Source organism: Pseudophryne corroboree, chromosome 8 (genome assembly GCF_028390025.1).
Source record: "Pseudophryne corroboree isolate aPseCor3 chromosome 8, aPseCor3.hap2, whole genome shotgun sequence".
NCBI lineage: Eukaryota > Metazoa > Chordata > Amphibia > Anura > Myobatrachidae > Pseudophryne > Pseudophryne corroboree.
Window position 1 is genome coordinate 83,455,197 of NC_086451.1, and position 13,421 is coordinate 83,468,617.

General features: G+C 44.4%; 1 protein-coding gene across 1 annotated transcript in view; it reads right to left on the reverse strand.

The window, feature by feature from the left end:
• Positions 1–13,421, reverse strand: part of MED27 (mediator complex subunit 27) — a 499,272-nt gene that overhangs the window by 24,537 nt on the left and 461,314 nt on the right. Inside the window, exon 6 of the mRNA XM_063935570.1 lies at positions 7,779–7,820. Coding sequence (XP_063791640.1) covers positions 7,779–7,820 — 42 coding nt within the window. The remainder of the gene's footprint in view (positions 1–7,778; positions 7,821–13,421) is intronic.

Below are 13,421 nucleotides of genomic sequence, written 5' to 3' on the forward strand. Positions count from 1 at the left end.
TCCCTTTCTCTAAAGACGGTCAGGGAGGCAGGCAGGCTTGCCAGGCCTGGGGAACACACTCTAAACAGCCCATTTACTGGGAGAGTTTAAATGCCACGTTAAAAAAAGAAAGAAAGAGAGAGAAGTGGAATAGGTCTATTGGTGGTCAACGGGGAACCTATTCTTCATCTACTGCGGCATCTTCCCCTTTGGGAATCAAACTCTTCTTTTATCCACGGTCTATTGTGACGGACTATACTGGTCAGATTTAGACTTGGAGTACACAAAGGGAAGACGTAATGGCAAGACTCTGCTCCCTAGTAGGAAGTTCACGATCGCTCCATAGGGTGTTCAGTAATGTGCCGTTTGCATATCAGTACTGAAGGGTCTTTGTCTGCTAAAATACTTGTTTATGGAAAGTGCTGTATATCGCACAAAAAAACGCACAGAACGGGCTTCTTCCTTTTATAGGATGTGAAAACGCATTGCAAAAATAAACAATTACACGAAAGACACGAGAACATACTTATTCTAAGGCAGCCTTCTCAATAATGCCAAGAGAAGTTCTGTAGTACTGTAGTCTTAGTGTGAATAAAAGCCTTTTAGCTAAACAGTAGGTATTCACATGCCTTCACTCTCTGACCACCAGACAGAGCGGACGGCTCAACTCAAGCATTTATAGAAGGAGAAATGCAACATGTTCCTTACTTGACTTCGAGGCAAACTACAGTACCTACTGGGTAGCCAATTACCTGCGGTAAAACATCGGGAGCGAATGTTTTCACCAATATTTTTTTTACAGGCTATCCAATTAGGATCATCGGTAAAATATTAAATTATCTCACAAAACAGACAGGTTCAGTAAAACCTGTGTATTTTGGCCAGGCGTAGACCCGATTTTTGCATGAAAACGGGTCTGTTTTCTGGGATTTTGTTTTGCATGCCGGCTTATCTGAACTAATTGGATAGCCCCCAGCGAAGCAATTACCCGCGGTCAATGCACATACACTTCTTACATGGGCCCGCGGTACAGGTTTTTTTCTGTGCTTTATACAAGTGCCAGTGCAGAAGGCCAAGCACGATGTACGGCACGGGTAACTTGGGGGACGCACTTATAACAATAAGACCTGACTTCATATTGATTGGAGATACTACTGTCCAGAGTGAACATCTAAAACCTGTAACAGTCTCTTTCCAATGCTACCAAAGGCTTTGAGGTACAGTACATCAGCCATCTGACAGAAGACCAAACCATCCTGATAAACTCTTTGGGTAGAGAGAACTACATATATGAACTAAAAAAAAAAGTCCCACTTAACACTCAAAATTTAGTGACGTACAATACATGAGGCTGAAATAGTTGTGCTGGCTTCTCTACCACCCTATGGACCTGAGTTGCATGCACAGTGACTGTAGCCTAGTTGTCACACCTGTCAGGGTAGTTAGGTGTGATCGCACTGTCACCGCCTATTAAACGCCGCAAAACACCCTATTTCATGGAAAGACAGATCCATGTTAGTTCTATCCGACTAATAGAACAGACATATGCAACAATGTGTAAATTTGCATCTGCAAATGCTGCATGCATAAAACTCCCCACTTGTGTCAGTAAACAGAGATCCGTGAGAATCAGGCCGGAAGGGGTTTCAGACACCTTGAATGAACGAGCAGTACTGTGCTCTATGCCGCTAAAGCCGGGCCTGCTGCAGACAAGCCGCCGTATGGCAACTGCTAATCTCATGTAACCTCTTTATTCCCAAGAACGGTAACATGATGGTGAGAGACAACAACAAAGCTGCTTGTCCGAAATAGGTAAGTAGTTGTAGCCAGGTGTGGTATAGAAGATCTATAATGTCTAGGTCGACAGTAATTAGGTTGACCCCATATGGTCAACACTGACAAAAAGGTTGACATGTATTAGGTTGACAAAGGAAAAGACCGAAACTTGAAAAGGTCAAAAGAAAAAAGGTCGACACATTTTGTGTGTAGTTTTCACCGTCAGAGCACAGGGAACCCCAATCAGTGTACCGCTTCGCTCGCCATGTTGCGGGAAGTTTACTATTCCCAATCGTAGTCCATGTGGATGGTAAATTATTAATAATATGTTAAAAAATTGAGATTAAAAAAAAAAGCTAAAACGGTGTGCGGACATGTGTCGGCTACTGCCATATTTACCATTTGAATATGTCGACCTTTTCCAGTATCAACCTTTTGTCAGTGTCGACCTAATGCATGTCAATCATATGGGGGTCGACCTAATGACCGTCGACCTAGACATTGTCTGTCTATACATTGCAACCTGCCAGACTAGTTGAATGCAATGCCCTTGCCAAGAAAATATCTATTTTCAGATCCTGTCCCGGTAGTCAAAAACACTGATGCCCGAATCCCGATCACAACCCTAGTGCCAGCACACTGACACCCGGGATCCTGAATGAGACCCTGCCAGGCCACTGGAGAGGTAAGCCACGAGGGGTTGGGGGCATGCTGCCGGCATTTCAAACCCAACCCTTTATTTTAGCACCAATCAAATGCTATTTATTTTATCCAGAAGTCAGTACAAACATTGAAGCTTTGCTAATTAAGCTAAGGACCACTAGCTTCTGTAGGGTAATGATAGCTCTGGCTCGCCGGAACACCCCTATGTACAGCACAGCGAGAATAAACGAAAGGACTACGGGAGCATCAGTCTCCCCACTCAGCCTGGAGTGATGCCATCAGTCCCATATGTCATGAAAACTAGACAATAGGTTGCGAAATTTGAACATATGCCTTTCATGTTTAATCACATCATTTACCAAAACTCTCCGTTAAAAGGTTAAGGAGGATCAGCCACAAACCAATTGCCTGCATTTATAAGCTAGTGTAGAGAGGCTCACAACATAATGGTAAAGTGACAGAGAGTGTGCCTCCTCTAGATCCAGGCCAAATAGACAGATTATAGGATCCAAACTGGGGAGAGAGGGAGCCGTGAACAGTATATCATTCCAAACCTGAGTCCAGAACGGAGATACCTGCAGCCAATACTACATCAGTGCCAGAATCCAGAGGTGTCCCCCTAAAGGCATCTTCTCTGAGGCAGCATAAAAGTGCACCTGCTGATACCTAATGGGCCCTACACATTGGGCGATCCGCTGCCGAGTTGCCCGACGTGGATACGGCTGACGGGCGACCCGGCGGCGGGGGAGTGAAGTTTCTTCACTCCCCCCGTCACACGGCTCCGTAGCAGTGCAGGCAAATATGGACGAGATCGTCCATATTGGCCTGCATGCTCAGCCGACGGGGCACCAGCAATGAACGAGCGCGGGGCCGTGCATCGTTCATTGCTGGTGCCTCCACACTCAAGATATGAAGAATATCTCGTTCGTTAATGAACGAGATCGTTCATATCTTTGAGTGATGTCGGCCAGTGTGTAGGGCCTATAACACAAGCAGTGGTGGATTTTGATAGAGTCAAGGATCCCATCTGAAACTGAGCCTACATCAGCTTCCCACTTTAGTTTAAGGGAGAGAAGTAATTTTGGAAAAAAAGTCTAGTATTGAGAGTGGCCTAAACAAAAGATACCTGTCCCTTAGAACTCCTAATAGGTGAAGATGATATTACAGGAATGATGTGATTAAACTATGTTTGTACCACGTGATGCAATCAAAAATATAAAAAAAATGCTGAATTTGGGACGTCTGTAATGGTGAGAAAGACAAAAAAATTGCCATTAATGTATAACTGACCTAAGGCCAGAACACCCTTCATAAGCCAAATATTATCTGATGATATCGTAAGCAATTCAGGGTATGAAGCATTAAACCAAAGCAGTCCAATCAAAAAAAGGGCATAGCGCCAAACCAACAACGCTTGGGGTAATAGAGGTGGTAAACCGGAAACGGAGACCGGAATGCTGCTGAATGGCCTGCTCCCCCCCCCCTCCCCCACTCTGTCACTGCCGACATCATCAAGTGTGTATGCACTGCCGGGTCCCGTCACTGCTGATATCGCTGGGTACACACATCGTCTAGTGTGTACCTGGCTTTAGAATTTTATAATGTTTTAATAGGGACTCTAACTGGTTTATTTCCCTAAATAAAAGAGGACAAAATACTATCAATGGCAGACACATTTTTAGGAATATAAATTGGGGAATGTTGCAGATATATAAATATTTAGGCAGGACAGATATCTTAAACAGGTTAATATGACCTAGGACCGACAAAGGTAACTTTTTCCAGACATGAACTCTAAATTAAATGGTGGGCTGTGTTAAATGTAATAAAAATATGCTTAACCAAAGGGTATTTACATGTTTTTGTATATCTTTAAAAATAAGTTGCATTATCCCCCCAAAGAAAAAGAATAAAGAATTAAAGGACAAGCAAAACTCAAAACACGCTTGTTTATATAAAATTGCTAGTACAAACATTCAGAAATACCTATGTAAACATTCAACATTTCAGTAAGATATGTGTGGGTATGGGTCGTTGAGTCAACATTAATTAGGTCGACATGCATTGGGTCGACCACTGAAGGTTGACATGCACTAGGTCGACGGGGCCGTTAGGTCGACATGAGCAAGGTCGACATGGAAAACGTTCAACATGAGTTTTTTTTACTTTTTTTGGCGTTGTTTTCTTCGTAGTGTGATGGGGTACCCCAATTAGTGCACCGCATTGCTCGCCATGCTTCGGGCAAGGTGCCTCGCTCCACTATCGCTGCGCTCAGCACAGGTTACCGTTCCCAACTGTAGTCCACGTGGATCGTAAAGTATTAAAAAGGTCAAAAAAATGAAAGAATTTTTTTGAAAAACTCATGTCGACCCTTTTTCCATATCGACCTAATGAACCGTCGACCTAGACACCCTGTCGACCTAGTGCATGTCGACCTAACGACCGCAACCCATATGTGTGAATGCTATTACAGGTTGAGTCTCCCTTATCCAAAATGCTTGGGACCAGAGGTATTTTGGATATGGGATTTTTCCGTATTTTGGAATAATTGCATATCATAATGAGGTATCATGGTGATGGGACCTAAGTCTAAGCACAGGATGCATTTATGTTACATATACACCTTATACACACAGCCTGAAGGTCATTTTAGCCAATATTTTTTATAACTTTGTGCATTAAACAAAGTGTGTGTACATTCACACAATTCACTTATGTTTCATATACACCTTATACACACAGCCTGAAGGTACTTTAATACAATATTTTTAATAACTTTGTGTATTAAACAAAGTTTGTGTACATTGAGCCATCAAAAAACAAAGGTTTCACTATCTCACTCTCACTCAAAAAAGTCCGTATTTCGGAATATTTGGATATGGGATACTCAACCTGTAAATACTTCTCTATGTGCTTTACTTTTAAGGGTCCTTTAATTTCCATTCTAGGAACTGTGAGAGGTGACATGCATGGATGGATCATCCTGCAAAAATATTTAAGGAAATCAGGGGAACAAAAATATTTCAGCAAAGGACTGGTGGGGCTGTACCGATGGGCATCTGTCCACTAAGAGAGCAGAAATGGAATACGCTGACCACCGATAAACGTCTGTCCACTGAGAGAGCAGAAATGGAACATGCTGACCACTGATAAACGTCTGTCCACTGAGAGAGCAGAAATGGAACGCTGTGACCACCGATGGATGTCTTGTTCACTGGGAGAGCAGAAATGGAATGCGTTCACCACTGATGGACATCTGTCCACTGAGAAAGCAGAAATGGAACTCTCTGACCACTGATGGACGTCTGTCCGCTGAGAAAGCAGAAATGGAACTCTCTGACCACTGATGGACGTCTGTCCGCTGAGAAAGCAGAAATGGAACTCTCTGACCACTGATGGACATCTGTCCACTGAGAAAGCCGAAATGGAACTCGCTGACCACTGATAGGAAAGGGTTCTTATCAGTAACAGCAAAACAAAACAAGAATTATTACCAAAGCAAGATACATGCCTAATCAGGAGGACCATACAGGGACATGTCAGCAATAGATAATGCTTTGCATGTATAACCATCTGTTTGTTATGAGGCAGAGCTTGCAAGAAGTTGTAGTTCGTCTCCAGCGGGAGAGTGACAGGTTGCTCCTGCTTACTTTATGTTGTATAGGCAGGAAATTATCTCGTCAACATTACAAGGCGCTCAAAAACTTCAAAGCCTCCTCCAGTGGATAACTGCTGAGCTTACCCCGGTTGTAAAATTATTTCAATGCCAGCATGGGCAGTTTACAAATAAAAAATTATCTAAAAGTAGAAATTGCAGCGGTCGGTGAAAGCACAGTGCTCCGAGGAGCCTCCAGCAAGGCAGGGGTTTCATAAACAAACCTGACTAATAAGGCAGCCTTTGCTGACACAGTTCTTATTGGGAAATAAGCAGAATGACTATCTCAACTGCGTTTGGCGGGGCTGACGGATAGAGGTCTCCCAAGTTTTAGGGCCTGGGGAAGGTGGTAGCCGAGGTCTGCGGGGAGAGCTTTGTTCCTTTCATTTTCTGACAGCAGTGCCAGCGTTACAAGACAGTGATCTGGTTAGATGCAGGTGTTAAGTTACGATTACTGAAAGGGGAATTTACCGAGAAAGGGGTCAGCAATAGTGTGCGAGACCCCAGGAGGATTCTTCAGCATTCTGTGAACGCTTGAGGAGGATAAATGAAAAAGACTGCTACTGACAAGGAAATTAATGCTACTTGGTAAAAAAACAAAAAAAACAAAACAAAACAAACATAACACACAAGCGCTAAGTAACCCACCAGAACCAAATAGATAACTTTCTCTTTTTATTTACTAAATTAGTTTATTGCATGGACAAAGGATTACTAAGATTAATTTAGCCATGTTAGTCTTCCATAGCAAAGCAACAAAAATCTAATTACGTTGATATGCTTCTGTAAAGGCCTGTACACACAGGCCTATATATCGGCCGTTCTATAGAACGCCCGATATATCGCGGGTCCGTCGGCCAGTGTGTACGGGCAATATGTCTGTGTACTCCGTCGTCCACAGACATCGCGTCGGCCCCGCAGCACAGCTGATGGCCAATATATCTACCGATATATTGGCGCATCGCTGTGTGTGTGCGGGCGGCGTAAACATGCTGCGGCGGCTGGCGGTGATTGACAGCTGAACTGGGCGGGCGTGTGTACACACCCGCCCAGTTCATGACGTCAGTCCCCGACAGATCGGGCAGTGTGTATGCTCAACACACTGCCCGATCCGTCCATAGATATATCTGCAGATATATCTATCAGTGTGTACCCACCATTAGTGAGAATTCTGTAACATAATGCGCACCTGCTTTGAGTCTCCCTCCTTGAGCTTTAGCTGGGTGATTTGCAAATTGGGAGTGCCACCATTCCAGTCATTCTATAAAGCTGCTTCCATTTCTTTCTTGGGGAAAGACTGCATAAAGAATAACTGCAGCATAAAACCTTACTACTACTGTACTTGGGGGGTGGACTTTGATGTTACAGGAAGCTGTCCACAGTGTCCTCAATTCAAATGTAAAAATGGAGTACATAGCTGTAAAGGTTAATACTTCCTCTTGTATATTAATAGGTATCTGGTATTTTAGATTTAGAGGGACTTGAAATATTGATATATACAGTACTGTGCAAAAGTTTTAGGCAGGTGTGAAAAAAATGCTGCAAAGTAATATTGCTTTAAAAAAATAGAAGTAAATCAGTCAGTTTAGTAATATAGAGCAACAATTGCTACAGATTAATGATAATTACTGGCTTTACATATTTAGAACAGGGTGTCCATTCTCCGGCATTATGCGTGCAAGTGGAGAAAAGCTGCTGATCTTACCTTTTGGAAAACTTGGTAGTTGGACTTTGACCATATGTCCAGCTGTAAGGAAGAGAGAAGAAAAACAGCAAATGATGGTTGTAAGTTGGTGCCCAGCACAATGTTTGATGAGAATAAAAATAACGGAGCAGCAGGAAACAATAGACTAAAACTATAGCAATTGCATTCAGGTGATAGGCACAGCTGGTTATAAACCTGTTATAATATATAATGAGGGGATCAAATTATTGGTTGGATCTGAAGAGTCCCAAAGGTTCTGAACGGATGCTAAGCTCATGCTTCACACAAACCCAATCTACATGGGAATACAAACATGTTGCACATTCCTACATTAGCCCTATAGAAACTCCTATTAGCATCTGAATCCCCACAACTACAGCCAATTTGTGTCAGACTCAGAAAGTGCCCAATAAACTTCTTTTCTTGACCCTCTCCCAGTCTTTCGGCACCAGGTTAACATGAGCCACACCACCCTGTGCTCGTAATCGTGTGTGTGTGTGTGTGTGTGTGGGTGGGTGGGTGGGTGTGTGTGTGTGTGTGTGTGTGGGTGGGTGGGTGGGTGTGTGGGTGGGTGGGTGGGTGTGTGGGTGGGTGGGTTGGTGGGTGGGTGGATTTAGAATCTCGGTGAAATGCAGGGGCGTATCTAGAGAGGAGGCGACCCATGTGCAGGTAATCTAGCCGACAGCCGCTTAGCTCTGGGCACTAGGGTCCCTAGCGCAGTCCTAGAGTCTACAGCGCATGTGCAGATCTCTGGGAAAACGGTGTGGCGGCCATTTTCCCAGTGATTTTTCTACTGCGCATGGTCGAAACACTGGGAGAATGGCGCCATGCCATTTTCCCAATGATTTCTACAGGACTGTTGCTGCGCCGTGGGACTCCGGAGGGTATGTATTAAAAATAATGGGTAAGGGTTGTGCGGTGTGGGCCCCACTGGACCCGATGTGCACCGCACACACTGCACCCATTATAATACGCCAGTGGTGAAATGTCACTTTCTGCTCCTATGGCACCTACTTGCATGGTCTCTGCAAAGCACTTTTCTCAAGTGCGTATCATAACGCTGCATAGAACTATAAAAAACAAATTTCTCAAAAGAATGTGATCAAACACACAAAACGTTACTGCGCTTGCAATAATTGCTTTTCATTTCAGCAGTTCACAAATAATTAAATCTAGACTCTTAATGAGCAAATAAGAAAACAAAAAAGTTGAATGCACAATTAAGGGGCAGCCCTCCCAACAGCAGCCCCAGTTCCTGCTCAGCCCTACGTCCCCCTCCTATTTACTAGCAAAGGGACATGATGCAGTTTTCTGAAGGTCGTCCGAATGATTTCAAAGTCGATAACGAATCACAACCTTCCTTGCATTTCATATCAAACAGGGATGGTGCCAGCCCCTATTATAGAAATCAGATTCCGACCCCTCCTTGCCGGAGCGCACCCTCCCAGACTAGTTCTACGCTCATCTTTGAAGTGGTAGGGAAGCAGGGATCAGAAATTACCCCAGAGACGGCTCTGGTGATCTTTGAAGCTGCGCTTTGATAGCTTTGTGCATTTCACTTGCTGAGGTTTGGATGATGTGAGCAGCTAGTCCCTCGCTGATGTGGGGTAATTAATGAAGCCGTGCTTTTAACAGACACTGGTGCTGCTTAACAAAAGAATTCAACGGGGATGCTTAGTTTCCCAAACTGTTACACTGAAGGATGCAGCCGTTACCTTCAATGCACTACAGAGCCCAGGAGAAAAAGACGAGTCCCACTACGGTGCTGATTACGTGGGCTTACAAGCTAAGTGCCCTCCAAGCACCTCGCAATGCAATGAAGGGGAAGGGACTACAATAGCATAAAAAGCACAAATCTTAAAGCACATGTACAGATGACCAGGAAAAGGAAGACTAAACCTACAAATCCAATCATTTCTGCTCTGTCTTATAACTCACACACACGTATTATATACTGTATACACTAGCAGTGCCTACCCGTCGTTGCCGACTGTTTATTAATTTTATTCAATGACACTTTAACCTTTCACATTTTTTTTAATTCACTCATCTGTCTTAATATTTTCTAATTGTTTGAGTAATATTTATTTTAGCAATAAAATACTGTTAAAAAATAAAAATCTTAACAAAAGTGCATAGATGAAGTAATATGAAAATTCTTAAAGATTGCATGGACACAGTGCTCGTGGGGCCAGGAGCGATAGACGTAGTCTTGAGTTTGTCTCATTTGCACGTTTCGTCATTATCGGGCGTGTGATGGTAGTTACGCGGCAACAACGTACGCATGCATAGGCGGATTCAGGAGGGGGAGCACAAAGGCACTTGTCCCCCCCTGTCATTTAGAAACATTACTATTTAATTTTATTCAAGCGAAGCACCATGCAGTACTAGGGAAGTGGGGCCCGAGTTAGCAGCATTGCAGTCAGGGACATGCAGGCGACGGGCAAACAGTATTAGTTTCTTCAGTGCACTACACCCCACACCACTGACTGGCGCCCCCTTGCCCAAAGGCCCCGCCCCCCGTTGTTCTAGCACATTGTGTTGCTGCAATGAAATCAAATAAAAATGTTTAATTTTCCTAAATGACATGGTGTGCCCTATTATTATGTGCCCAATTACCCATAAGTGTCTCTGACGCCCCCCCACCACCCAAATTACCCAAGTGTAGCTCTGAATCCCACTTTACCTGCTCTGTGGCACATCTACAGAGACTATTCGATGGATAGATTATTTTGTTTGCTAAACAGACAATTAACATGCTAGTGAGCTGATTCATAACCTATATGACTCAGAGGATCTAAAGCAGGGGTGGGGAACCTGCAGCTACCCAGCTGTTGTTGAGCTACACTTCTCAGCATACCCTGCAACAGTTTTAGCATGGCCAAGTAGCAAAACTGTAGAACGGTATGCTGGTATGTGTAGTTCAAAGGTTCCCCACCCCTTATCTAAAGGAACATTTTCAGTTTAAGTCGGTTCAGCAGTTCTTGAGTTTATCGCAATACATACATATATATATATATATATATATATATATATATATACACATACACACACACACACACACACACACACACACATAGGTAGATAGAGGTGTGTGTGTGTGTGTGTTTGATGTATGTATGTATTGTGTGCATGTGTGTGGTGGGTGGGTTTGTAGCTAAATAACATGATTGACAGATGATTCATAGCTTATGTTTTCACAACAGCTTAGTCTCTAATTTGTAGCCTTAAAGCATTCTACTTTTTGGCCAGAAGATTTCCACGGTTTACTTTTTAAAATGTTGTTTGCTAAGTAACCAATTAACACGATAGTGAGATGATTCATAGCCTGTGTTTTTCAGAGGATCTCAAGGAGCAATTCAGTGAAAACTCCATCAAAATCGGTTCAGTAGTTCTTTAGTTCATCGTGCACATACATGCTAACAAACAATTTTAGATTGATATATTTACACTCACAAACACTTTTTGCTGCAGGTCACAAATGTCCCTTATACCCCTTTCACACCGCAAAATAACTCGGTATCGAACCGGCATATTGCCGGGCCGACACGGGTCGGCGTGCGGTGTGAAAGGGGCATAGCCGAAATCGCGGGTCGCCTGACCCGGCAATTCAACCCCGGAATAAAGCAGTGTTATACCCGGGTTGAATACCGGGTCAGTGGATGCGTCCTGGGACCCGTTTACTACAGCAGGGAGAGGCGGCGCGGAGATGATCTCATCTTCCAGCGCCACCTCCACCTCCGCCCCTCGCTGCTATGGCAACCCACCCGGCATATTTCCGGGTCGGTGAAGCCTGCAGCAGCGGCCAATGCCGGATCCCGTCCGGGAAGGATCCGTTTCCAATTCCCGCGTGGGATCCGGCATTGGCAATGTGAAAGGGGTATAACTGTGGTTAGAATGGGTGCCATACGGTATGCCGGCGCTCGGGCTCCCGGCGCCCAGCATACCGGCGCCGGGAGCCCGACCGCCGGCATACCGACAGCGTGGCGAGAGCAAAGGAGCCCCTTGCGGGCTCGCTGCGCTCGCCACGCTGCGGGCACGCGCGCCACACTATTTTATTCTCCCTCCAGGGGGATCGTGGACCCCCACGAGGGAGAATAGTTGTCGGTATGCCGGGTGTCGGGATTCCGGCGCCGGTATACTGTGCGCCGGGATCCCGACATTCGGCATACAGAAGACCACTCGTTAGAATGACCTAAGTGTGAAAAGTGTTCCTTAATTACTTTAAGGCTACTCTAACCATCCACTTTTTTTTCCCTTATTGTGGCCAAGCACCATACTAATGTACTCAGGTATTTTTATATTGGCATATGGTCTTTCATATATATAATCTGACTATATACAGTATATCTATCTACATATATATTCATATACATGCTTGACAAGAGGGCTCTGTGAAGGCCGAAACATTGCTACTATGCTTTAAGCCAGTGGTTCTCAATCTTTCTTGAAGCACCCTCCAGTATCAGTATTTTTTTCCTGGCACCCCTGGGCTAGAAGGGTTCTTATTGGAAGATTTATCACATATTGTAAACTGTGCTTAACTATCATCCTCAGGTCCAGCCATGTAGTGGTGGACAGGGCTGTGCTTCTGTTTGTCCACATGTTATAATTGGGTGTGGTATTGAAGGTCGACCACACTTAGGTCGACAGTGTCCAGGTCGACCACTATTGGTTGACAGTAACTAGGTCGACAGGGTCTCCGGGTCGATATGGTCTAGGTCAACAGGTCGACATGAGTGTTTTAATCTTTTTTTGGTGTCGTTTTCGCCGTACAGTGACTGGGAACCCCAATTGATGCACTGCTTTGCTCGCCATGCTTCAGGCAAGGTGCCTCGCTCCGCTACTGCTGCGCTCAGCACTGGTTACCGTTCCCAATCGTAGTCCACGTGGATCGTAAAGTATGAAAAAGTTCAAAAAAAGAAAACAAATGTGAAAAACTCATGTCGACCTTTTGACCTAGAACATGCCGACCTAAAGACCCTATCGACCTAGTTACTGTCGACCAATAGTGGTCGTCCTAGACACTGTCGACCTAAGTCTTGTTGACCTAGAGACCGGATACCTTATAATTGGTGGCCACAAGCACTGGTTTTGCCGATCACATGCACCATAATGAATTTAATTTGGACCTGGGTCAACAAACCATGGCACTGCTGCAAGTGCCCCACAGCACCCAGTTTAGAAATTACTGCTTTAAGCCTACATAAACACATTGATGTTTCTCTATTTAGTAGTGCCATGCATTTCTCTTTACTATACTACTACACCTCCGGCACTGGCACTCTACATAATAATACCTCTCTCTTTCTCTCTTGATAGATAGATCTACATAGATTTATTAAAAAAAGACACACTCCAGTGGCAGCAGATGGCATCACCCAGGTAATATAAGGCAAACAGACAGAGGCTACAGATTCAGTGGAATCTATATCCGCAGTCTGCATTCTTTTACCCGAGTGCTGCCATCAGCTGCCACTGTTCTCTCCCGTTCTACAATGGAAGGCACCAGGAAAAGCAAAGCTAGTGGTACCGAATGCCAGGAACCATTTATGTTGCAATCTTTATGTAGCCCCGTTCAGCTATTTTCGAACCAAAAAAACACACTGCAGAGTACAGAACGTCTGCGGGTTTACAGGCAGG